The 26,412-nt window shown below is 47.5% G+C and overlaps 1 protein-coding gene across 1 annotated transcript in view; it reads left to right on the plus strand.

Moving 5' to 3' along the window:
- TBC1D9 (TBC1 domain family member 9) overlaps positions 1-26,412 on the plus strand; it is a 74,409-nt gene that overhangs the window by 44,478 nt on the left and 3,519 nt on the right. Inside the window, exons 6-18 of the mRNA XM_037058481.1 lie at positions 1,342-1,549; positions 4,743-4,949; positions 5,713-5,883; positions 6,623-6,773; positions 9,432-9,646; positions 11,717-11,834; positions 13,481-13,766; positions 14,714-14,843; positions 20,473-20,571; positions 20,741-20,809; positions 21,813-22,053; positions 24,706-24,771; positions 25,339-25,425. Coding sequence (XP_036914376.1) covers positions 1,342-1,549; positions 4,743-4,949; positions 5,713-5,883; positions 6,623-6,773; positions 9,432-9,646; positions 11,717-11,834; positions 13,481-13,766; positions 14,714-14,843; positions 20,473-20,571; positions 20,741-20,809; positions 21,813-22,053; positions 24,706-24,771; positions 25,339-25,425 — 2,048 coding nt within the window. The remainder of the gene's footprint in view (positions 1-1,341; positions 1,550-4,742; positions 4,950-5,712; positions 5,884-6,622; positions 6,774-9,431; positions 9,647-11,716; positions 11,835-13,480; positions 13,767-14,713; positions 14,844-20,472; positions 20,572-20,740; positions 20,810-21,812; positions 22,054-24,705; positions 24,772-25,338; positions 25,426-26,412) is intronic.

Consider the following 26,412-nt stretch of genomic DNA (forward strand, 5'->3'; position numbering starts at 1 on the left):
ACTACGGAGAAGCCTGGAAGTATGGCTATGCAGAAAGAGCTAGAGAGAGTGCGGGGAACGGTGACACTCTGCGGTGTGACTGTAAGTGTGCGACTGCCCTAAGCTGAGGTGGGGAGTAAGAGGGATGAGCACGTCCAGGGAAGTGAGAGCTCAGTTTTGTCCTGTCCAGGTGAGTTGCCCACAGGACAACCAGTTGAGGATTGGACAGGTAACCTGGGGAACTGGAAATCTCTGGCCTACAGCCAGCCAGTAGTTGGAACCTGACAAAGGTCACTGCAGGGAAGGTATCTTTGGTGACTGGAGACGTGTCTCAGAAGAGTGGTGGAGGATGAATGGGGTTACTGCGGGGGATTAAATAGCAAATGAAGGCAGGAGCACTAGGCAAGTGCAGGCTGATTTCTAAAGAAATGCAGTGGTACAGGAGGGGCGCTGCTCTCTTTAGAATGTGGAAGGTTTGAATACAGGGTAGGATGGGGAGTGTGTTGATGAAGGTGGGTGTAGGGACAGGAGATGAAAGTCTACCTGGAGATAAAAGTGTAAGAAAACAAGTAACTTCGAAAGTGACATCTGATAGGGCGTAGAAGAGGGTGCTTATGTGTGTAGCGATCTGTCCCACTGAAACAGGGAAAGGAAGTAAGAGTAGTGGGGATGGAGGCAATTTTGGAGATAGAGGGAGAGCGCTCCTTCCGAGCTCCCTGCTCTGTGAAGCCAGAAGCTAGACCACCAAGAGGCCAAGGTTGGACAGAGCTGAGGGGAGAGGTCGTGACGACCTATAAGACAAACAGGACAGAGGAAGTCACGGAAAGGGTGCAGTCGGCAGAGGCCCCAGCCGAGGCTGGGACCGTGAGTTGTCCCTCAGGTGTGTTGTTCCTGAACTGCAGGCCATTTCCTTGTCCATTTAGAGTGGACAGGGACACCAGCAGGTTCAAGAGGCTCGTTTGCATTCTCACTGGGACTTGCTTAGAAGCCAAGCCTACCCTCCCCCTCCCCAAATGGCTCTGGGGAAGGATAAATGTAATAATCTCTTTAGAAATAAATTGTTTTATTCCTTTAGAAAAAGAATGAATCTCCTGTCCAGGCCTAGTTTCCTTACGATTCTCGAGCATTTGCACACATTGACTATAAACTAACTACACAAGGGACCTAACTGTACTAAAATAATTTTATTATACTTTTGGGTCCTGGGTAGGTATTAGCACCAATAGAAAGCCAAGAAGGTAGGGCCAGGTCCCGCAAGATCAAGGTGGGGAGGGATGGGCGGGGAACTCCCGTGGCCATGCCATTTGGAAGGCAGGGACACGCTTCTTCTGCACGAGGTGAGTTGTTGTCACTCTCTTCCAGGGACCTGGATGCCAGGGCCAAGAGCGAGAGGTACCGAGCCCTCTTCCGGCTGCCCAAGGACGAGAAATTAGACGGCCACACGGACTGCACCCTCTGGACTCCATTCAACAAAATGCACATCTCGGGGCAAATGTTTGTGTCCACAAATTACATCTGCTTCACCAGCAAGGAGGAGAACCTGTGCAGCCTCATCATCCCCCTGCGGGAGGTAAGCGCCGGGCGAAATGGGCATTTTAACTTTCATTTGTAGTACTTTTCTCTGTGGACCCAGAATATCTTTACCAAAAGCCAGCTGGCTTTGACCCTAAGCGAACACTCGTGATTCTTTGGTGGCTCCTGCCACCCTTTTGTGTGTCACCATTGATCGAAGGGAGTGTGGGACCCACCAGAGTTTTTCCAGTGGGTCAGCCTAGTGTTCACAGTGGGGATTTCATTGCTACTCAGGTGTGGGGAGGCCAGCGGGTCGGCAGGTGACCTCCACCAGATTGTTCCCTTGCAACTGTAAACCCACAACACAGTATACAGGTGATAGATGATAGAATTGTACAACCGAAACCTGTATCATTTTATTAACCAACGTCACCCCAGTAAAGTGAATGAATGAATAAAATAGTAAAATCAAAAGAGAAAGAAGGAACAGATTGTTAGGCTCACTGTCCCTGGTGCTGCTGACCCCAGGGAGCCCCATCGCTCCTCCCTGGCTAGTGGGGAGAATAGGGATTGGTATTCCCGGCCCACCTTCCGCCTGCCGCTTTTCTAGCGAGTGGTCGGGCAGAGATGACTTCGTCGTCCTGTTGCAGGTGAGTCAGAGCAGGGGCAGCAGTGGAGTGGCCTGTAGAAAGGAAACGTGTTTGGGTTGAGGATGCAGCCTTGAAGGAAATTTGCCCAGTGAACTGGCAGTGCCCACCCCCACTTCACCTGGCGAGACTCTGAGCCTGAGCCGTATTAACAGTGGGGCCCTCACCCGACTAATGGAAGAAACAGAGGACTTAATGTAATTTTTATTACCCTTCAGTAATGACAACCATCCAGCCCAGGGGTGAGCCCCGCCTCCTTCCCGGATCTGTTGGAGAGTGGCTTCTCTGTGGGCTGCGTACCTTTAGGATCTGAGTTAAGCCAATGGGGTCAGCAGGGGCCTCCATGGGGGGGTCAAATTCTATGTCGAATGGCCATTTTTAGCCTTAGATAGACTAGGAATTGTTTTGTTTAATTTTTTATAACTTAACAGAAATACTGACTGGAGATTAGTAACCTATATTGCACATCTAGGCTTAAGGAAGACCAGATCGACAGATGGTGAATGATTACACAGAATCCCGTTGCTACAGATTTTGGAGAAATTTCTGAGACAGCAAAGCAGGGCGTTAAAGTGAACTAATCAGGTTCCTCATGAGATAGAGATTCCAGATGAATTTTTTTTTAAATCATAAACCACCTTGTAAATGTTCCATATGAAACTCTAAGACTTGATTAAGTTTCAGCCCATTTTATAATCTAAGGTAATGAAAATGTGTTTCATTAAACCGGAGAATACTAGAATGCAGCTGTCGCCATTTCCTAGACACAAAGCTTATGGGCTACAAGTCAAGTAGAATTTGTCACTTGTAAGTGACGAGTATTTTCTCACCCGTATGAGCACTCATATGTTTTATGTGGGGGGTGGGGGGTCGCTGCCTATTTCTGTATTGATGGTCCAGCCAGACCAAGGCTTTCCACTTGGACTTCATCAAGATCCACTTGGCTCAGGGTTTTTAGTCCAGAATGCGGACAGACATTTAATCTCCTTGGTGGTCTGTCATTTCGTCCTGACACCCGGGGGGCCAAAAGAATCAGGAAAAAAATTTGTTGTGAGAAAAAGAGCTTTTATTTTTTTTTAATATTTTATTTATTTATCTTTAGAGGGGAAGGGAAGGAGAGAGGGAGAGAAACATCAATGTATGGTTGCCTTTCGTGTGTCCCCTGCTGGGAGTTGGCCTGCAGGGAACTGGCCTGCAACCCAGGCATGTGCCCTGACTAGGAGAAAAAGAGCTTTTAAAAATAAGCATTATTTAACATGCCTTAAGAGTCATGGGAAAACCTGTTCATGAGAAGGAGGGGTTCCCCGCCCCCCATTAGCTTCTTTTTTGCATCAGGGACAAAACAAAGCTATTACGTGCAGCTCCATCCAAGCATTCCAGAGGAGTCCTTTAAAATATGTATCTAACTGTATGTATTTATAAAACCCAAGAGCAGGAGTCGGGTCCTGCAACTTGTCCCTCTGTGGGTTCCAGACAGGCCACTTTGCATGAGGGCCCTGACCCTTTTAGGCAATGCCTACGGCCTCCTTAGCCTTGAAAGGGGTAGAAAAGTTGTAAAAGTTCTACTTTGAGGGACTGTATTTCACAGGACCATGCCAATGAAGAGGTCGAAGTGGGCCCTGTCTAGACTGCTTGTAGGTAGAAATGAAGAGGGGGGTGAAAGCTTTAATTATATTGTCAGAGCCACTGCAAATAAACCATTTATCTAGGGCTTGCCTTGAGGTTTTCTTTTTCCCTAATGTGCTAAAGAAAAAAAGTTTTAATGCACTTATCCTAGTTTCCCGTTGATGAAAATCCTATTACAAACCACCAAAGTATGTCTTCAGAGCTACAACAGATGTCTCCCTTTTGTACGCGGTACCTCTCCTGGTGTGGTTGACTTACTTCATCACACACACACACACACACACACACACACACACACAGTCCCCAAGTGCAGATGGGGTTGCAGTTAAGCTGTTTACATCATGTCCAGAATCAAGCCTTTAAAACATTGAAGAGGTAGAGGGTGAAAGAGGCAAAGGCCCGGGGTCCAAATGAAATGTTTGAAGGATGGCTGGTGTTTTCAAAACCATTCCAACGTTAAGCTGAGTAAAGTAAATCGGGATTCATTTTACTGTTTTCTGTCTCGTATGCATAATGCAGCAGCGAGGAGTCCTCTCCTTTATGGCTCCATGAAATTTTAATGGACATCAAAGCATTCTTTCACAACCAGGTTCCTCAGCCCTGGACCTTGTTGGGGGCAGGCTGTCGTCCTGTGCACGGTATGTTGCCTAGCAGCATCCTGGCCTCTCTCTATGAGATGCCAGCCGTACCCTCCACTGTGACAACCCAGGATGCCTCCAGAGGTGGCCCAGTGTCTCCTGGGGCATAAAATCACTCTCAGCTTAGAGGTAATGACTTAGAAAAAAAATGAGCAAGATGATCCCAGCCTCTGGTATGAGCTGCAGTTTGATTTGCTGTTGGATTCTGTTGGCACAGAGTCAGAGAATCTCAGTTCACTTCCATGAGGTCTGAGTGGTTCCTACAGAGTGTGAAAGTGCTGGTCAGGGGCTGCTGCTGGGGAGGCCCTGCAAAGTAACGCTGTTTCCCGTCTCTGTTCAGGTGACGATCGTAGAAAAGGCGGACAGCTCCAGCGTCCTGCCCAGTCCTTTATCCATCAGCACCAGGAACAGGATGACCTTCCTGTTCGCCAACTTGAAAGACAGAGACTTTCTAGTGCAGAGGATCTCCGATTTCCTGCAACAGACGACCTCCAAAATATACTCGGACAAAGAGCTTGCAGGGAGCTACAACAGTCCAGACGACGAGGTCTGTGGAAGTTTGGGTTCGCCCTGTCCCTGACGGGTTCACCTCCTTGCCTGTTTTGTTTGCCACTGAGCTAGGATACACCACCTACACTCATGCCAAGAGCAGCATCTCATTTAAATCTCCTGGTGTGTGTACTGGGGACCATAGAGCTGAGCAGAAGGACCTCATAGACCATCTGATCTAACCTTCTTATTTTACGGTGGGAGAATTATTAAGTCCTTTGTCCTGGTTATACAACAGGTGGCTCTGGCCCATGTAGCAACTTTGTTGGGAAGGGGACCCAGAAGATATGTCACTAGCTCAAGTCACAGAGCAAGTTACTGGCAGCTAAAACATGTTATTAAAAACGATGAACTGACAAGTAAAATTCCTGTCCCTGTGTCCCTGTCCCCAGCTTCTGGGGGCATTTTGGAGGCACTGGCAACTAGAGAGGAGGGGAGGGAGGTGGTCCCATAAGCAGCTGATTCAACCACAGCATGTTTCGCATACACGCCAGTCAGAGAGACAAATGGCCAACCAGTGTGTTGCAAAAATGCCGCTGCAATCCAGCGAAAACCTCCTTCAAGGACAGAAGTTCTCTAGCCTGTGGCCCATGCGCCTAATTTCCACCCAAATGCTGGCCTGCTGCCATTCTTCTGTTCTTTGCAAAGCAAGAAACATCTCGGGAACCGTGACGTACCCCTTGTTGTCCGTTGGGGACACCAAAGGGCCACTGGCCAGACCCTTCCTGTCTGCAGTGTCTTCTTCCCGTCTGCATCTCCAGGTGTTTTCCCGGCCTGGCAGCCTCGTGTCCTCCAGCCCCCAGAAAAACTCGAGCTCCGATGCCGAGGGGGACCGCCAGTTTAACCTGAACGGCAACAGTGTCCCCACAGCCACACAGACCCTGATGACCATGTATCGGCGGCGATCCCCCGAGGAATTCAACCCGAAATTGGTGGGTCCCTCCTGCATTCCCAGAAGCGTTCATTAAATATCTATGTGAATAGACAGTTTTTTTTAAATATTTTATTTATTTATCCTTTGAGGGGAAGGGAAGGAGAGAGGGAGAGAAACATCAATGTACGGTTGCCTTTCGTGCGTCCCCTGCTGGGAGTTGGCCTGCAGGGAACTGGCCTGCAACCCAGGCATGTACCCTGACTGGGAATCGAACCGCGATCGTCTGGTTTGCAGGTCCGCGCTCAATCCGCTGAGCTATACCAGCCAGGGCGACAGTTTTCTTTATGTAAAGCAGATCCTGTCAATATGTCATTAAGGTTCAGAGTGGCTTTTCATGGATGGAGTTATAGAGGGTACAGGTAACATTTTTTTGTCTTGATTTCACAGTTGTTTAAGTCCAGCAGCAGATAAGTTCCCAGCGCACATTTAAAAAACATAACTGACTTTGACCTGGAGACAGAGACATGGAACCATTAGTATAACTTGCATTCTGCTGACCTGTCTCAGGGGAGAGGAATCCTGGCTCGGGGCCAGAAAGCTTCGTGAAAGACCAGCAGGTTGTGATACCTGGGTCCAATTAGGGGAGGACGCCCCAAGTGCTGGGCTCTTCACCCTCAGGGGTTCTGTCCCGACCTTCGCCAATCTGTTCACTAGGGAGAGTGTCCCGACTTCCCATCGAGCTTCCCTCTGTCCTTGAAGTACTTTGGGATGTAGTCCCACATCACTATCCCTTTCAGGCCAAGGAGTTTCTGAAGGAGCAGGCCTGGAAGATTCACTTCGCCGAGTACGGGCAAGGGATCTGCATGTACCGCACAGAGAAAACGAGGGAGCTTGTATTGAAGGGCATCCCGGAGAGCATGCGTGGCGAGCTCTGGCTGCTGCTGTCAGGTATGTTTGGGCTGGGACAGGACAGTGCTGGCTCTGGGACCACGGGGCTCCCCTTTGCCCTCTGTCAGGCATGAGGGTTCTTTCAGATATGCAAACCCCAATGCAGAGCTAAATCTCCTTTCCTCGCCAGAGCGTCGGAGTCCCTCGCTAAAAATACAGGACACATATCCAGGGGCCCAAATGTTGAAGCCTCCACCTTGGAGTCCTGATAACCTCTTCTATTTCTTTACTAAGATTTTAGGGGGGAAAACAGAGAACTCAAAGGGATAGAGTATCATCCTCTGTGATTTGGGGCATCCTTTTTCATGTCCTAGCTGTGCTGATGCCATTGATCATGTTCAAGTGTGTGGCACATGGTCAGGGCCATCACTGGGGTGGAGAGAGGGAGGAAATGGGAGGAGTAGGGAAATCTTGTCCTTGACTTTGGCCACCACTTGAGTTAATGGTTATCACTGGAGATGAAGGGGGGACGAGAGTCTGCACCGGAACTGAAAGCCCTCACAAACCGTAGTCAGGCTCCAAGCAGGAGATGTCAAGAAGAATAGAGTGGACGAATTGTAGCCCCGTGGGAAAGATGCGGCCTCCTTCACTGGTCCACCAGTCAGGCTGTTGCCCAAATGCAACCCTGCAGGTCAGGCCCTGGAGCCCTGCGTCAGAACCTGGAGGTCCTCCGGGTTCCTTCCTCCCAGGCCAGTCTGTCACAAAGCCCAGGCTTCCTGCCACTGTCACCGGTCTTTAATGTATGACTCAGTTGCTCTGCTTGGCCAGAGACTTGCAATCATTCCAAACAGGGAAATGTGAATATTTTAATTTGAACCCAAGATGGTCTGACACTCATGCTGTTAGCAAAGCCTTTCATTTTAAAAGTGACATTAAAATTCGAAGAGTTTCCAGACTGACAGGACTTACCAAAAAAAAGTCCTCACGGCACTTTCTGAAAGCAGATGTCAATGGCAGTTGCCCATAATGAGATGTAGTAACACCTCAGAAGCAGGGCGATAGAATCCGGGAAAATAACTGGCTTTACGTGGTTCATGTGGAACCAGTTTGTTCTGTCTTCACTTACAGGTCTTGCTTTTAGTTTCCTTGAGTAGAGCAGCCAGAGCCCCTCATTTAGAACCCAAATGTGATCCTCACTGTCCCGTCCTGTGTCTTCCTGTGTTTGGAGAACCAGTCACCCCTACGATTCAGATCACTGACAGAGAGAACCAAAAATTCTGTTTTTGTTTTCCTTATTCAAATTAGAAGTTCTATATAGCACATCGTGGACAAAAAAACAAACAAGCAAACTGGAAACGAGCACTAGGAAACGCCGTGCAGCGACATGCTGCCGCAAACACATCCAGTTAGACCCGGTGTCTAATCTTTAACTGTGATGTGCTTCCAGAGGCCAGAGGCTGAGTGGTCCGCACGCCGCCTTGCCTGGGCGGATAACCAACCGAGCTCCTGTTTCCACCCTGTTCCAGGGGGAAGGGGAGGTGTCACATGGAAGCCCGTTTGCTCCTCCAGAGAGCCAGCTCACCTGGGTCCTGCCCTGCTTCCCATGGCCCTTAGGGTCCCGTGTTTGCCGGGCCCTGTGCCCGCACTGAGGGGAAGTGCAGGCCAAACAGCAATGAAGCCTCCATCTCCCTTGAGAACAGAGTGAGAGCCAGTGATAAGTGTCTGTTGGCCAGACAGCCTCATCCAGGGCAAACGTGAGAGGCAGTGCTGGCTCTCTGGGTGACCTTCAGGGACAAGGACGGGATAGCCCAGGGGCTCTAATTTCTAAACGGTGAAATATGAATGAATATATGTATATATTTTCACACACACACATAGGTACATGTTATATAACATACATATATGTGTATATTTGGTTTATACGTATGTATATGTAGTTTACATGTTATATACTTTATACTTATGTAACTTACAGGAAAGTATAATCTATACTTACATAAATTGTATGTAATTATATTTAAGTCTAGAAATTTGTGTACAGGGTTTTTCTCCCTTCGAGAATCTAAAATGGACATCTCCCAGCCCACCCCTCCCCTCACCACCCCCCCTCGCCCGAGGGCTCCCTCCATAGCTCACCACTGCCAGGAACCCCAGCACCCCGCAATTTAACAACCCCTCCAGATATCCCATTACCTCCTCTCCGTACGGCTTCATACTCCTCAGTAAGGCTATTTAAGGTCTCCAGAGCTTACATTTTGCCAGTTTTCAAACTTGTTCTGAGAAGCAGAATCTCCCTTTTCAAGCGAGCACTTAAGAGGAACCCCACCAAGTGAAAAAGCAAAGCTGCAGTGTTTGAACGGAGGGCTGAGGCCCCAGCTCTGCTTACTCTGCAGGTACCTTGCTCTCCTGCTCGTCAGCGCCCCCTCAGGGTGGTCTTTGGAAGTTGCTCAGACATAGCGGCTCACCTGGGAGACCTCCCTCCCCTTTCCAAGGTTTTTAACATCCAGCTTACTGTGGAGCTGAGACAGAGGGGCCCCATCTAAGCGTCCCCGTGAGCCGGGATTGCAGCGCCCTGCATTACCCGTGGGGCTTCGTTGTCATTTCTCACATGTCCTTTGAATGGTCGGGAAAGTGAAGAGGTTCGGTGGGTAAGTTGAGGCTGTAGACCAAGGGCAGGACTCCCACTTTTTGATGTGGTGTCTGTTGGGGATTTCCCAGGGGCCATCAACGAGAAGGCCACGCACCCTGGGTACTACGGGGACCTGGTGGAGAAGTCCATGGGGAAGTACAATCTGGCCACAGAGGAGATCGAGAGAGACTTACACCGCTCCCTCCCAGAACACCCTGCTTTCCAGAACGAGATGGGCATCGCTGCTCTGCGGAGGGTCTTGACAGCTTACGCTTTTCGAAACCCGAACATAGGGTATTGCCAGGTAAACGGCTCAGATGGTCTGCACTAGTAATTGTTTTACTGGCCACTAAGTAATAGGACGGACTTGATGGTCATGAGAATTGTCACTTCACTGTAGCCAGTTTCTCGGCCTTGGCCTTGTTGGCATTGTGGGCTGCGTAATTCTGTGTGCGGGGCCGTCCTGCCTGTGCTTTGTGGGATGTGTAATGGCATTCCTGTGCATCGACATGTCGAGTAGCATCTGCCCACGAAATGCCAACAGCCTCCCGCAGACACGGCCAGGTGTCCCCTGCAGAGCCGCGTCTTCCTGGCCAGAACCAGTGCCGAGCCGAGGAGCCGGGGGACACGAGCGCCCTCAGGAGACTCACTGCCGTCCAGCAGAGTGACCTCAGAGAGTCCCTTGTCATCACTCTCTGACCCGCCCCCCCACCCCCCCCCCCCCCCGAGCGCCGGGCCTTTTCATTCTGCATTCTAGCTCCCGCGGTGCTCCTGCTCCGTGTCCTCCAGAGCAATCGTGTCCTGAAGAATGTAGCTTGTATATACTGCTGTGGTATATGCTACATTTTAATACACAGTACATTTTAAAAACTACAAGGAAAGAGGCGCTAAATTTGATATAAAAATGTATCACATTCCAACTAAAAGTATGTCTCGCACTAGTACAAGTACCACGATTGAGAAAGCTCCTCGGGAATGTGGCCTTTTGAAAGGTCTTCCCTCACCATGGGCGAAACGCTGAAGCTTAATCCCTCCTCACACACAGACATGACGGGCCCTGTCACACACACTTTTCTCTGTTTGACAGTACGATTTATATATACCCCCAAGCTGATTAGCTAACCTCCACATCTTATTTTCTCTCTCTGACACCAACATTTAAGCCATATGAGAAGTGTCACCATGGTGTGTCTCCCCACCCCACCCCCCCCTGGGTCCCCACCCCCCNCGGCCCCGTCCCACACACTTTTCTCTGTTTGACAGTACGATTTATATATACCCCCAAGCTGATTAGCTAACCTCCACATCTTATTTTCTCTCTCTGACACCAACATTTAAGCCATATGAGAAGTGTCACCATGGTGTGTCTCCCCACCCCACCCCCCCTGGGTCCCCACCCCCCAATACCTAGTCCAGAATTTGTTACAAAGTAGAACCTTAAGAAAACTTACCTGGACTGGATGGCTAAGGAACCAGCCAGGACCACAGTCATGTCATGAAGGAGAATCGTCTGGTTAATTTTCAAGTGCAATTTTAGTAATGGCTTCATCTAGGAAAGTCCTGAGTAAGTCCTACTACAACAAAGAGCCTATTAGACCAAAATTCCTTTTTTGACATTTACTTTGTAGAAATCTGATGAGCCATTACTGATTTCTAGAAGATCAAAGAAGTCCAGGAGTTAGTTGGCTTCTGATGTAATAGAGTTCATATTTATCTTTTGATGTGCCTTTTTAAATGAAGAGCACTATTAAAGTACTTGAGCCTTATGGCTTCTTGTGAGCCATCTGATAATATCTTTTAATGAAGTAGGCTGCTCTAGAATTTAAGTCACAGTGCTTATCACTGTCTTCTTTATCCAGATGGAAATAATGGGCCGGGGCTCTAAGTTTAAAAGGTTTCATTGTTCTCTGAGGAGAGCCTTAAGCCACGTGTACCTGGTTATAGAAACCATTAGTACAGGCTGAAAAGGAAATCTGTACCTCACTGAATTAAGGATTAAAACTCTGAGATTTTAGCAAGCTAAAAGCTTTGTGAAATAGCCCTTGGGCAAAGTTTTTAAATGAGGGTTTCACTGTCTCCCTCCTGGCTGAATATTGAGGCTCCTAAAGACCCTAACTGGTTACAGGCTAAGGACTAAAGTGGGTTGACGTTTTTTAAAAGGTTGTGAACAAAACAAACCTCAAAAGACTCTGTGTGTGTGTGTGTGTGTGTGTGTGTGTGTGTGTGTAGTTCACAAAGTCCTTGGATATTTTTGTGTCTGGGCTTTTACAGAAAGAGCTTGCTGGCCCCCGCGAGACTAACTCGGTAATGTTTTAGGTTAACAAACCGCGTATCTGGTGGAATGTGTTTGATGTCATCCCTTGCCTCCCGGCAGGCCATGAATATTGTCACATCGGTGCTGCTGCTGTACGCCAAAGAGGAGGAGGCTTTCTGGCTGCTCGTGGCTCTGTGCGAGCGCATGCTCCCCGATTACTACAACACCAGAGTGGTCGGTACGTGGGCACGGGCCTAACGCCTTAACGCAGGTCTCACCAAGGAGCTGTTTCTGGGGCCGTTTCCAGTCACCAGTTCGCCAAGGGCACCAGACTACTCCCGTTTCCAAACTGGGAAAGAGAGAGGCTAGATCCACATGGGTTGCATGCAGAGGAGCCCCACGGAACTGAACAGAATACACACGTGTCACTGCCAGAAAAATTCTTTTAAGAACCAGTTGGTGTGGGTGCTGCTCTGTGACCCAGGAGAGCTACACCAAGCTCACTGACCGTCAACCCAAAAGGTTTGACAAAAAATTATTTTATGAGGAGGATAGATCTGTGGGAAGCAGAAGCATTCAAAAACGGCTCTCCGGGGTGGACAAAGGTGTGTAACAGCTTAGCCAGAAACCAAGTTTCCGAGGTGTTTCTTCAGAAGTGGTTTCACTGCGGAGCAAACCACAAGCGTGAGCATTTACACAGAGTGTGGTGGTTGCTCCGACACGAGTGTTAGACGTTCATGCTGACGGGACTGGCTTTTTGCGGGCGGTGTAGTCAGGTGTAGCCTTTGTGCTTTCCTCTCTGTCTTCTGTCCTCTGCCTGTGTTCTGTCTGCACTCCTATTAGGATTCGTTGAAATTATTCTCCGAAAATGTAAGTGGATCATGAATGCGTACAGCTGTCATGCTTTTACATTTAAAAAAATAAGAGTCATTTCAAAAAGAATTTGTATGTGGGGACCATGCATGCAGAAAAGCAATTTAAAAAATAGTAAGAGTAATGTAATTATGATGTGCCTTGCTGTGTTTCTCTTTGGATCCACCTTCTTTGGGACTCTCTGAGCTTCCTGGATTTCCTGGAAGTCTGTTTCCTTTACCAGATTGGGGAAGTTTTCCTTTATTATTTGTTCAAATAACTTTTCCACTTGTTGCTATTCCTCTTCCCCTTCTGGTACCCCTATAATTCCAATGCTGGAATATTTAAAGATGTCCTGGAGGTTCCTAAGCCTCTCCTCACTTTTTGAATTCTTGTTTCTTCATTCTTTTCTGTTTGGTTGTTTCTTTCTTCCTTCTGGTCCACTCCATCAATCTGAGTCCCGGTTTTCTTTCCATTACTATTGGTTCCCTGTGCATTTTCCTTCAAAGTGCTTCTCAGATAAGGTCAAGTTCAAGGAGTTCATCATCACCAAGCCCTTATTATATGAATTGTTAAAGGGTCTTATCTAGGAAAAAGAAGATAAAAAGTATGAACAGTAAAAAGACAGCAAACTCACAGTTATTAACAACCACACCTAAAACAAAAGCAAACTAAGCAAACAACTAGAACAGGAACAGAACCACAGAGTGGAGATCACATGGAGGGTTAGCAACAGGAGAATGGGAGGAGGAGAAGGGGGAAAAGATACAGAGAATAAGTAGCATAGATGGTAGGTAGAAAATAGACAGGAGGAAGGCAAGAATAGTATGGGAAATGTAGAAGCTAAATAACGTATGACACATGGACATGAACTAAAGGGGGGGAATGTGGGTGGGAGGGCGTGTGCAGGGTGGAGGGGAATGAAGCGTGGGAATGGGACAACTGTAATAGCATAATCAATAAAATACGTTTTAAAAACACAGTAAAAGGGTAGGGGGTTCACTCAGCATCCTTGTGCCCACCCTGCTACAGGTGCACTAGTGGACCAGGGTGTCTTCGAGGAACTGGCTCGGGACTACGTCCCCCAGCTCTATGACTGCATGCAGGACCTGGGCGTGATTTCCACCATCTCCCTGTCTTGGTTCCTCACCCTGTTTCTCAGCGTGATGCCCTTTGAGAGCGCAGTTGTGGTTGTCGACTGTTTCTTCTATGAAGGAATCAAGGTGATATTCCAGCTGGCACTGGCTGTGCTGGATGCAAATGTGGACAAACTGCTGAACTGTAAGGACGACGGGGAGGCCATGACCGTTTTGGGAAGGTAGCGTGCGAAGGCTCCTTGAAAACCTCGTCTGGTTCTTCTTTGGGTTGGGTTGGCTCAACTGAAAAGTCCATTTAGTTTTGAGCATAAAATTAGAGACACATTTTTCATTCTCCCCAATAAATTTATTGATTTGGATATTTTGAGTATGTTAGTTATCTCCTGCGTGGTATAACATTGATTGTTGTCAATTAATGTCTCAGTTTGATCGCTGTCGACTCCAACTGGTCTACCCGTCCTTAGAGCATCGTCCAGCGAGAAATCCCCAGCACAAAACATTGCAAAGCTCCAACATTGCTGATGTGTTGGATCAGTCACAGCACCTTCTCCACACTCTGCACAAACGTTTTCTTTTGGGTTTCAGTTGCAGTGTTACCTTTCTTGAAATAATAAAGCATGACATGCAAAAATATTGTATATCTTCTTTCATCTTCAATATTAAAAAGGTTATATAAAAATTCACCAATTTTGATAAAAATTTAAAATTATAAATGCATGCTGATATGACAGTTGTCACAATACAATCTAACAAAATTATTTCGAATGAAGTTAAAGACAACTAAATGCTACTAGAGCCATCGTATGGAAAAAAACACCAAATGAACTTTTTGGCCAACCCAGTACTTCTAGGGGTGTCCAACCCCCAGCTCACAGGCCCCATGCATCCAGCCAAGAAGGGTATGAATTCAGCCCAACACAAAATTGTAAATTTACTTAATTTTTTTTTTTTTTTTTTTTGCTCATCTGTTGTCATTAGTTCCCACTTCTCTTGGTGGCTGGGGATTTATTTTCATATGCTTTGTTTTTGAAATTAAGGGAATTTCACTCTGTTCTTAAGGAAATTCTAGTCTTGTTTGCATGGTCAGTGTGCAGAAAATGCATGGAGAAGTGTAAAGGGAGAATTCCCGCTCAGCCTCCTAGTGACGTCCGGTTTGTTCCTCTTCCAGGTACTTAGACAGCGTGACCAATAAAGACAGCACACTGCCCCCCATTCCTCACCTCCACTCCCTGCTCAGTGACGACGTGGAGCCTTACCCTGAGGTGGACATCTTCAGGCTCATCAGAACTTCCTACGAGGTGGGTCTACTCTCCTGGCTCAGTGTCTCAGTGCTCCGAGTGCTGTGAGGGGGTCAGCTGGACGTGCGCCGCACACTTCATGGCTGACCCTCAGGGGTTTCTGGGTCCTTTGACCTGCTGAGAACTAGTTGCTGTAGTAAGTAGCTACCCTCCAGCGGACAGCTTTGAGCTGCAGTGGTGGAGAACTCTGAGTGAGGCCTGTGACTTCTGCTGGGCGTCCTCCCATGGAGCAAATGGCATGACAAGCTCTCGCTCTCCAGTTCTTTAATGTGCCCACCCTGGAACCTCTGGGTGGTCTGAGATGGACTGACGGACTGAGATGGCCTCTGCAGGCCTTGAGAGGCTGACCTGCACAAACCAGATTACTTCCTGTTCTCCTGCCAATCCCTTAGGCCTTCTCTGGAGTCGATAAGCCAGTCCTCATCAGTCCAAGGCATGTAGAATACCCTGTGCCTTCCTGTGGAAGAACCAGCCCTCCAACTCCTCTGGAATTGCTTGGCCTGGTGGGGGAGGCTGCCTTCTAGTCCACTAGGACCAGATCTGGTCTTGAACCTCAATGTAGGGCCTCTCAGGGTGAAGGGACCACAGTGCCCTGTCTCCTAGCATTTGGTGGTTTGTGGAGCCCCAAAGACTCAGTGCCCATACTTCTTAGTGGTGCCTTCATTTCCTGATCCTTAGCTCTGCAAACTTCTACAGAAACGATCATTGAGAAGGAGCACAGCTATTTGGCCAAGCATGCTATACGCTGCAGATGTTTTAGGATTATATGACTGGTGATTCCAACTTGCAACAACCTGGATGAGGGACAAGGAGTGAGGGGGCAGGCTGAGGTCAGAGAGTCCTTGGAGACAAGCAATTGGTGGGTTTCTTTTTTTTTTTTAATTTTATTTATTTATTTTTCTTTAGAGGGGAAGGGAAGGATAGAGGGAGAGAAATATCAATGTATGGTTGCCTCTCGTGCAGCCCCTGTGGGGAGCTGGCCTGCAACCCAGACATGTGCCCTAACTGGGAATCAAACCGCGATCGTGTGGTTCGCAGGCCCGCGCTCAATCCACTGAGCTACACCAGCCAGGACTTAGTGGGTTTCTTAATGTCTTAGTTCCAGAAACCATTTCAGAAATGATCGTCCTTAACTCATAACAGGAGGAAGACTGGTAATTTATTATTTTTAAAAATGTTCATTGGCACTCCATGTATATTGAAAAAGACTTTTTTTTTAGTGTGTTTGAGCATCATAAAAGTAATGTATGCTTACTAGAAAAAACTTAGGAACTGGGGAAAATATGAAAAATGTATACTATATCTTATGAGCATTTCGCCATATTTCACTCAAGTATAGTTTTCTATTTGGAATATACACTTAAAAAGTAAGTTCCTACTAAGAACTTTGCAATATTCATTCTTCACATAAAATATATATGAGTTTTCTCTAATGTACTGAATATTGTTTGAAGGCATTGTTTTAATAGATTCTTAGTATTCTTTAATGAGGTATCAAAATTATTTTAGCTGGTCCCTTTTGTTGGACATTTATGGGGAAGCTTTGCCCACAGATGAGAATAAGTCTACCAAGACATGATATCTGCTTGGGGAGGAAAGGTGGCCAGTCTCTCAAAAGAGAAGGACCAGGAGCCTGTTCCTCAATGGGCTTTTATTGGGTTCAGTTTGCACAGGAATACAGGTAAATTCATCAATCATTGTCAGGAAGTAAGAATCAAACAATAGAAAACATACAAAGAACTATGAGGGCTCATTCTGAGTCAGGGTCAGTTAGCTAAAGGCCGATAGAACTTTGGGAAGCAAACTCATTTCATGCTTGGACCCTTGCCAGAAAATTGAGGGCATTCTAAGGAAAGCAGGTTTCAGGGGATTTTATGCATATTTATTTATTTATTTATCTATCTATCTATCTATCTATCTTTAGAAAGGAAGGGAAGGAGAGAGGGAGAGAAATATCAATGTATGGTTGCCTCTCGTGTGTCCCCTGCTGGGAACTGGCCTGCAACCCAGGCATGTGCCCTGACTGGGAATTGAACCATGATCATCTGCTTCACAGGCCTGCGCTCAATCCATTGAGCTACACCAGCCAGGGCAGATTTTATGCTTTTTTTTTTTAGGCCTGATCATCCCGGGGAACCCACCCTTTCTAGCACAGGGCTGCGCCACCCTTTGTCATTGTTTCAGGGTTAAGTCAGGGAGGGGAAGTAAGGCAGCCTAGAGATTAGCAGACAGAATGAGGGCTATGTTAAAGCCGAGGGGCAAGGGTCCATCACCCCCTTTTGCTATAGCCCCCCAAGTCCTTCCCTGAGGGCCCTTTTATGACCATGCCTGGCTTAGGCCATTTCTCCCTTGAGGAATCTTGCCCATCATTGGCTAACCAGTCATCCACCCAGGGTCAAGCAGGGTGAAGTAACAGGGGGCAGAGGTGGTGCCCCTGCCAGGGAGATGAGCTTTGTCTCCTTAGTGGCTTATGGTCCCAAGGTCTCTCTACTCAGCCTTAGCCATGGGGGGTTACAGCTTCTGAAGCCAGACAGGGTGGTTCCCAACAGACATTATTTTTGTTGCTTCCAGATTTTCACTATAATGTGGCAAACATATAGTGTTGTATAGATATCATATTACATGAGAAACTTACACACGAATATCAGCTCTCTGATTATTTCCTCAGAGTTCATTCTGAGGAATAGATTTACAGCAACAGCTCAAAAAGTATGGATTATTTCCAAGCTCCACTGCCCAATTTTTATGAAGATTGTTCTAATTTATATTTCCACTAATGGAGATTAAGCATGGCTGTTCCCCCTCACTCTCTCCAAAAACCAGTTATTATCATAATGTGTGTGTTTTGTTAAAAATCATTCCCCTAGCTCAGTGGTTGAATGCCAACCTGCGAATCGAAGGGTTGCTGGTTCGATTCCCAGTTATCTTAGTCAAGGCACATGACTGGGTTGTGGGCCAGGTGCCCAGTAGGGGACACACGAGAGGCAACCACACACTGATGTTTCTCTCCTTTTCTTTCTCCTTCCCTACCCCTTGTAAACAATAAATAAATAAAATCTTTTATAAAAATCATTTCCCCAGGACTTTTAGAAATTTTGGGTGATTATTCTTCCAGAAAAAGAGGCCAAGTGATTAAAGGCAATAGTTTTTATACCTGCAGGTTTTTTTTCCTCCCTAAAGGAATCCCCTGAAGCCTTTATTGTTAAGAGAATTCTGAGCCAAAGTAATAAAGCTTAGTATATGGAAACTCAGCTTTATGCTTGACAGCAGATAAGCTAATGCCATGCTGAAATCAGCACTTGGCCCATTTTTAATGGGAAAGAGAAGAGAATGGAGACAAGACCAAGGGCTGGTTTCCATTTCCGTCCTCTCTGGCTGACCCCTCATGGCAGCCTTCGGGCTGCCCAACATCCTGTCACCGGACACTGCAGTTTCCCTCCTCTGCCTGGGAAGACAGCCCCTCTCGTTTCCATCAGTGCCCGTAGTACTTCGTCTTTCTGCGCACTTCTGTGTGCACAGAAAGCACATGGAAGAAAGCACATGGAAGAAAAGCACTAGATGCTTACTTCTATTTCCCCCCTTCCTCCAGTTAGTGTCACCCCTGCTCACAAGTTCCCGGTGGCTTTCCCATGCTTTCCTTACAGGTTGCCCTACAAAAAACATCCTAAACCCTTGCTTACTTTTTTCCCTCCTGACCTTTGGATTAGTGGTTCCCAGTTTTTAAAAATCACTTTAAAAACTTTTAAGCCCCTCTTTTTTTAAAAAAAAAAATATTTATTTATTTATTTATCTTTAGAGGGGAAGGAGAGAGGGAGAGAAACATCAATGTATGGTTGCCTTTTGTGTGTCCCCTGCTGGGAGTTGGCCTGCAGGGAACTGGCCTGCAACCCAGGCATGTGCCCTGACTGGGAATCGAACCACGATCCTCTGGCTCACAGGCCCGCGCTCAATCCACTGAGCTACACCAGCCAGGGCTAAACCCCTCTTTTAAAAATATGAATTCCCAGGCTCCATTGTAGTCAACTTCATCCTGAATCTCTGGGGTGACGCCCAAGCATAAGTATTTTTTGAGAGTCCCCCAGCTGACCCCCCGGGAGGGCTGGGCATCGCTGCCCTAGTTGCAGAATGGGGCCACTCAGCACAGAGCGGTGATAACCTGGTTTGGGCTGATGCCTGACACCGGCGTGTTTTGAGGTTTGCACCACGTCTCTTTCTGTGCTTCAGCATAATTAGCCTGCAAAATGGAAAAGTAGGAAAAATATTGTGCAAGCACCTTCAGGTTTGAGATCTGGCAAAGTGCTTCCCAGTTGTTGGTAGGTTGCTCTGACACATTGACCCAGTTTCTCGTGGTGAGTAGACATGATCGTTGTATTCATAAATGCCTTGAGAGGAAATTTTTTGCCCATGGCATGCCCTCCCCGGCTCCTACCAGAAGGGACTGTAGCGACAGGCTGACAGTTTTTCTCTGTGTGGGAGTTGTGGTGGAGGCCCTGCAGTCCTCTAGAGTTACCCAGAAGTCCCAGCCTCAAGTTGGATGCAGACACCAAGATGCCTTTCTGAAAGGCACGGGGACATGTTAATTAAAGACCTTGCAGCAGGCTTATGGCCACCACAGAGGTTCCTAAAGTTCAAGATGATTCAGTCCAGTAGGTTCTACCTGAGAAGTGTGAAGTAGGGAAAGGATGAAACTAATAAAACACATGGAGGACTTTGAGCAGGACAGGCAGTTAAGCAAGTTCAGGATGTGTTGTTGGGTTTATGAGTGATGACCGTGACCGCTACCACTCCGTGGAAGCTTGCCCTGCATGGGGTAGGGTGCTGGGGGCTTCCACACAGCCCCGCTGGCTGAGTGTTAACCCTTTAAAGTGGAAAGGTAAGTTGAGAGAGGTTGAGCTAGTTCTTCTAAGGCACACAGCTAGAAAGTGGCCGAGTCAGGATCCAAATAAGAGCTCCCAGGCATTCAAGTCAGAGCAAGGGCATTTGTCAGGACAGGAGAGATAGGCAGAGACCTAAAGACTCAGCCCCAACCTTCTGCAAGGTGTAGAGAAGGAGACATGTGGAGAGATGGAAAAGAAGTGGCTGGTAAAGTATAAAGAGAACCAGGAGAATGAGGTGACATGGAATGAAAGCATTAACTATTACAGAGATTATGCCAGTCACTAGGATAAGCAGTTCATAAGTTTTCACTCTTCTGTTAGGTGAAGTCCAGGCTAGACTATTGCAATAATGGACCCCAGGCTGGAGTGAAACAAGATACAGATTTGGTTTTCTCTTACTATTCAGTCCTGCACAGGCAGTTTGGGCCTGTTAGGGGGCTCAGCAGCATCAGGGCCCAGGCACCTACTCATACACGCGTGAGACATGTCTGATCCCTACCAGCAGGGGGACAGCGTGGCTGCGCTCCTTTCCTTATTCTAAGGGCCATTGTCATACAACGTCTGCTCACATCCTGTTGGCCAGAATCTCGTCACCGGGAGATTCTGCAAGAGCTGAGGGACTTTTCCAGAGGGCTGCAAGAGCAGCTGGACTTTTCTCTCACATCGCAGGATTGCGTCTCCGTCAATCCTGCAGGCAGGACACTGTGTGCGTTAGCAGGTGTCTCAGACACGCCCACCTTGCTCTCTTCCAGAAATTCGGAACTATCCGGGCAGACCTGATCGAGCAGATGAGGTTCAAACAGAGGCTCAAGGTGATCCAGACCCTGGAGGACACTACGAAACGGAACGTGGTGAGCCCTTCCAGAAGCAGCGCGTGGCCTTCTTCCCCCGCAGCCTCCTCGCTGTCCTGTGGCTCCTAAATCCCTGCTTGACGCGCGGACGATGACCTAGAGGAGCAGGAACTTCCCCGATGTGGCATTTTCAAGTTGGCAAAAGTCACGGCATTTATTCTTTTCACAGGTACGAACCATTGTGACGGAAACGTCCTTTACCATTGATGAGCTAGAGGAACTGTATGGTCTTTTCAAGGTGAGTTTCAAAGTAAATTCGTGTGCATCCAGGGGCATAATGAAGTTCACTGTGATAATTCAGTTCTAGGTTGTTCTGTTCATTTTTTAAAAGACTGCTTGGATTACAACATGCACACAGAGGAAGGTGGAGCTGAGAATTCAAAAATGTAAAAATACAGCCCCCTTTCCATGCCCCTCCCCACCCACCACCTACCGTCCGGAGCTAATTCAACGTGGAGGAGGGGGCTGTTCTTACCGCACACTCTGTATGCTTTATCTTTCCCGTCTTCCTGAACCCGACCGCCTTGTTTCCAAGGACAGAAACAGGGAGTTTTTAGCTGGATCCAGCTTTCTCTTCTCACTCACAGCAGCTCCTACTCACACTTTCCTAGAGCTATTTTCAGATGTGTGAAATACGAGGACCACACATTTGTAGCTTGGGTACTGTAGGGCCAGGATGAGGCGTGTGTGATTTTGGTGACCCCGAGGCAGGGGGTTTGTGGGACACTGAAGGATGAATTGGAAAAGTCAGGATTTCATCACGACCTGCTCTGACTCTCAGGCTGGACGACCTGTGTACGCCGCTTGACCCCTGGGCTTTACCATCTTCCGCTAGAGAGCATGGTGGTCACATGGCCTAAATTACAGCCTTTTCAGGATAACATGCTTTTTATTTATTTCTCTTGAATTAAAAAAAATGTGTTTGCAGGAGTTATCTCTTAAAATTCTTGTGAGGGTGTGTGGAAGAGGAAGAAGATTGGGGGGGGGTTCCCCTTCTTTCCTCACCTGCTTCAGTAACCAAACCAGATCCTTCAGGCCCAGTGTTAATCGCAGAGACAGTTGCCATGGAGCTGGTAAGATGAGAGCTGAAGGAGTAGACCTGGTGGAGAGCAGAGCCGTGCCCCAGGGGATGCACATGGGTTGACCAGAAGCCTACTTCCAAGCTTGAGGGTGGGCCTTCTCTTCCTGGGGTCTGTTCTGGGACCAGGGCCTCAGTACCAGCCGGCTCTTTGTTTTTTCAGGCGGAACATCTCACCAGCTGCTACTGGGGAGGGAGCAGCAACGCGCTGGACCGGCACGACCCCAGCCTGCCTTACCTCGAACAGTATCGCATTGACTTCGAGCAGTTCAAGGGCATGTTCGCTCTTCTCTTTCCCTGGGCCTGTGGAACTCACTCGGACGTGCTGGCCTCCCGCTTGTTCCAGTTATTAGACGAAAATGGAGACTCTCTGATTAACTTCCGAGAGTTTGTCTCCGGGCTCAGTAAGGATGTGGTGGGACTGCATGGTTTGGGGGGGCCCGTGGGGTGGTAGCCCCGTCCGTCGTCGTGGATGGCGCGGCCCCCGAAGATTGGGGTCAGGGGGCAGAGCAGCATGTTTTAGGGTTTGCAGACCTTGTAAAACTTATTTTTTGCTAATCGATATGTAATATGATTAATTCAATGCCTTCTTCATTAGATAGTCCCCAACACCAGTTAAAATATATTACCAGAGAATTCGCAAGACAATAAAATGCCAACCTGAACACAGACCATGCAGACTTCACAGGAGAGGAAGAAATGTTTGGGGGGGATTGCTTTTCTTTGAATATTTATTTATTTATAAAACCATTTTACAGTGTTTTTGAGAAAAGGCTGAGGAAACCCCGACAGCTCGGTGGTGGGCCGGGAAACCTTTTCTCTCTGTTGTGCCGGGAGGAAGGGCCGCCCCTCGAGAGCACGCACCACACCGCAGTCTAGTGCGCTCTTGTTCCTTTATAACGAGGGAGAAGAGCTACCTTGTAGTTGAGCTTGGCCCACTGAGGGCAAGTTGTGCATGTAGCAGGCAGGCAGGTCAGGCTGCCACAATGAGATAAGAAGGAAAAATGTGTTTATTCTGATTGTGCCGCTCTCTGACCTTGGGCCACATATTTTTAAATGACCTGCCCACGGAGAGATGAAGGGGTTAGGCATGGAGCCAGTGATAATTCCAGCTTGGACCCTGAGTCTTCAAGAATAGTGACAGGAAGGCTTAAAGGCCAGAAAAAGCTGATTTTTTTTAAAAAGCAAAGGGGCGTGGAAGAGGTTCTCTTAGGTAAGAAAAAAATGGCTTGTATAAAGTACTTATAAATATGCCTATAGAGGAGGTGATGGAGGGACTGGCCTTCGTCGAGTGCAGGTGCTTTTCTGATGCTGTAGAATTTGTGTTTAACCGTGTGGCCCGGACAGCAGCCCTTTGAGGTGACTGATGCGGACGCAGCACTCACTCTGGGCTGGGCACGGCCCGGAGCTGCCTGGGCATTGCTGAGCCTGAAGGGCTGCATGCAGAGTGGGAGGTTGGACCCAGGCACCTGGAGGCACGGTTCGTGTGGTTACTATTATCCTTCATCACCTACCTGCTTGTTACCATCATCCCCATTTTCAGCTGAAGGAACAGAAAAGCTCAGAGGTGGAGTCACTGGCCAGGACATTAGTTTTCAGAAAGTCAACACGTATAACAGTCAATCACTGTTACTGGACAACTCAGCACATGCTGGGCCCAGGAATCTGATGAGTCTGGAAAGCTCAGTTTGTTCTAATTACTTTATGCCAAGGATGGCAAACAAGATGTATGTGTGTGTGTGTTGGGAGGGATTGGGGAGAGAAGGCGGTATTAATTTTTAAGTACATAGGAATACCTAAGTACATTCTGCTTTTTTAAAAAGTGAGACAAGGTAAATATTGGTGTCTATAAAAAGTTTTTTTTTAAACTATCTTTGCGGAAGAACAACGAAGAGGAAAAAGAAGCAGGTTCTGCGTGTAGAAAGTGATAAAAATAAATATAAATATTTAATTTACTTAGTTCAGTCAACTCCAGCAAAGAGAAGTACTTTTCAAAAATCTTCAAGAAAGGAGAGAGAGGTCCAAGATAGTGAAAACACGGAAAAAGAACACGTAAGCATCTGAAACTGCAGTAGGTCCTTGAGCGGAGTAAGCTGCGCCCCAGACTCCGGGAGAGCTCCCGGCCGATGTCAGACTGCAGGCCACGGACAGTAACAGAGGCAGATGAGTAGACTAGAAAAGAGACATTCTGTGCAAGTCTTTAAAAAGTAAACGATGAATTTTGGTAAAGACTGAATCAGTCATTTTAATATCACTCCCCAGAAAGATTCTTCTAGAAATCAGGGAACAAATAGGTGGTCTGTGTGGAATTAGAAATAAGGAGTCGCTCTCAGAAGCCATAAAGTAGCTGCATCTCCTTCTCCAGTCACTGCATGAAAGGCAGTCTCTCTAAACACCTCCTAGTGGTCATGCCTCAGCTGGTCCTTTGGCAGATGACTCATTATAAATGGAAAAGGTAGAAGGGTGTGGGAGTCAAGGATTGCGTGACCTGCTGAACTCAGCCCCCAGAGGGCAGTAGTTAATGAGTCATTTTCAGCCTACAGTTCTCTAGTACCTTGGGCTTCCCATTAGCCTCTGTGACTATTTCCTGATTTAAAAAGAGAGTTATTGTCAGGACTAAATGGGATAATCCAAGTGAAGTTCCTAGAACAGAGCCTGGCTCAAAGGGGTTAGTTACCATTGTCACTGCGATTACCCTCCTCTCCTTGACTCAGCAATTTAGAACAGCAAAGGCCAAGAAAGCCTTCCAAATAGGAGAGACAAGCTGGGAGAGCCAGCCAAGTTGCATGACAAAAAAAAATTTTTTTAAATAAGAGGGGAAAAATTGGCAAAAACAAATTGACATGGGTATATAGAAATCCTAAATTTAACCAAATGATGATGTGAAACCAAGACTCCTGGTTACAGAACTCTCAGCCCAAACACGCCCTGGCTGGGCCCGGTCACCCAGAGTCTCGGTTTCCGAGTGTTGGAAGAGGGAGTGTCAGGGGAATGTTAAGCCCCGGGGGTTCCTGCCACACACGGTGCGTTTCACGTGGGTGTTTTTGGATTTCCAGACGCCGCCTGCCACGGGGACCTCACAGAGAAGCTCAAGCTCCTGTACAAAATGCACGTCTTGCCCGGTGAGTGAGCCACGCACCGCAGCACAGCACACCTGGCTGGAAAGTGTGTGTGTGTGTGTGTGTGTGTGTGTGTGTGTAGGGGGTAAGCTGTTTGCCTCTTTTTGACTTACACAATCACTCATTGGTCACTACGAATGAGCTGAATGATGACTCTTCACCTAACTTCTGAGTCAGTATGTCCTCAAGTCTATGGTCACAGGCCTGTCTGAAGCACGTTAATGGTAAAGGGCAGACCTGCCAGAGAAGGAATGACTGGTGTTCGGTGACACAGAATCCCAGGGACTCTGCGATTCTGAGTCTGGGGGAGTGGTTCTAACACTCACAGAAACCAGCGTGAAAGATGGAGAGAATTTACGTTTTAAACAAGGCTGGCCTCCAGCTGGGATCTAGCTAACAAAACTAAAAATTTTTTAAAAAGAGGATGACGGCAGTAGGACAGAGACGGGACAAAACTGTACACTGTGACCCTATGCGGCCTCNCCCCCCCCCCCCCCCCCCGGGCATTTCTTTACCAAGTGAAGCGCATGGTCCTGCCTGTACGAGACTTCTCTCTCCTGCCCTCTCTAGAGCCCTCCTCTGATCCAGACGAGCCAGACTCTGCTTTCGAAGCGACTCAGTATTTCTTTGAAGATATCACCCCCGAATGCACACATGGTAAGTGACTTTCCTCACAGGGCACTGTGTTTCTTTTCCATAGAGCCCTCTTGTTTTGGGAAAAAGTTGTGTCCAAAGCTACTCAGTCAAAGAAGCATATGGATATGATTATTTGATATGTTACTTTTTTAAACATTTCTACAATTACAGTTTATATTCAGTATTATTTTGTGTTGGTTTCAGGTGTGCAGCATAGTGGTTGGACAGTCCTGTGCTTTACAAAGTGTCCCCCGATGTTGCCAGCACCCACCTGGCAGCACACGTGGTCATCACAGTATTACTGACCACGTTCCCTGTGCTGTTCTCTACACCCCAGTGACTACTCTGTAACTGCCAGTCTGCACTTCTTAATCCCTTCACCCGTTCACCCAGCCCCAACTCCTCCTCCCCTCTGGCAGCTGTCAGTCTGTTCTCCGTGTCTATGAGTCTGTTTCTGTTTCCTGTGTTCCTTTATATTGTTCTTTAGGTTCCACTTATAAGTGAAATCATGTGGTACTTGTCTTTCTTTTTGAATTTTTGAGTTGGGTACTATTGGGGAGCAGGCACTTCAGCCCCCTGAAGGGACCCTGGCCATTGTGTGTCCCCCCAGCTTGGACAAGACATGTCCTGCTGAGCTGTAGGCTTTGCTCCCCCTTCCTGCCAGGTTCGCTTGTTAAGAAGGTCATTCTGTTCAAAGTGGTTTCCCTGAAAGTCGTATTTTTGAAATGCCAGGTTATAAGTCTGAAGGAATTTTGTAACATACAGCATAGGTTTCCTTTTATCAACATAGGTTTTCATTTCTCTTTAGAAAGTGAGTTTTTGGTCTTTTGTGGGGCCTGAAAGAAAATCAATTGCCTGTATGTGAAGTTGGGGTAACAGGATAACAGAAGGGGATCGACACTCACAGGGTGGGCAGGCATCACCCTTCTCCAAGCAGCGGAGACAACATCCCTCTATTTCCTGATTGTACATGGAACCCCAGTTGCGACGAAGAATTCTGGGGGGTTG

Source organism: Sturnira hondurensis, unplaced genomic scaffold (assembly GCF_014824575.4).
Source record: "Sturnira hondurensis isolate 20B ecotype Veracruz unplaced genomic scaffold, ASM1482457v3 Scaffold0010128, whole genome shotgun sequence".
Classification (NCBI taxonomy): domain Eukaryota; kingdom Metazoa; phylum Chordata; class Mammalia; order Chiroptera; family Phyllostomidae; genus Sturnira; species Sturnira hondurensis.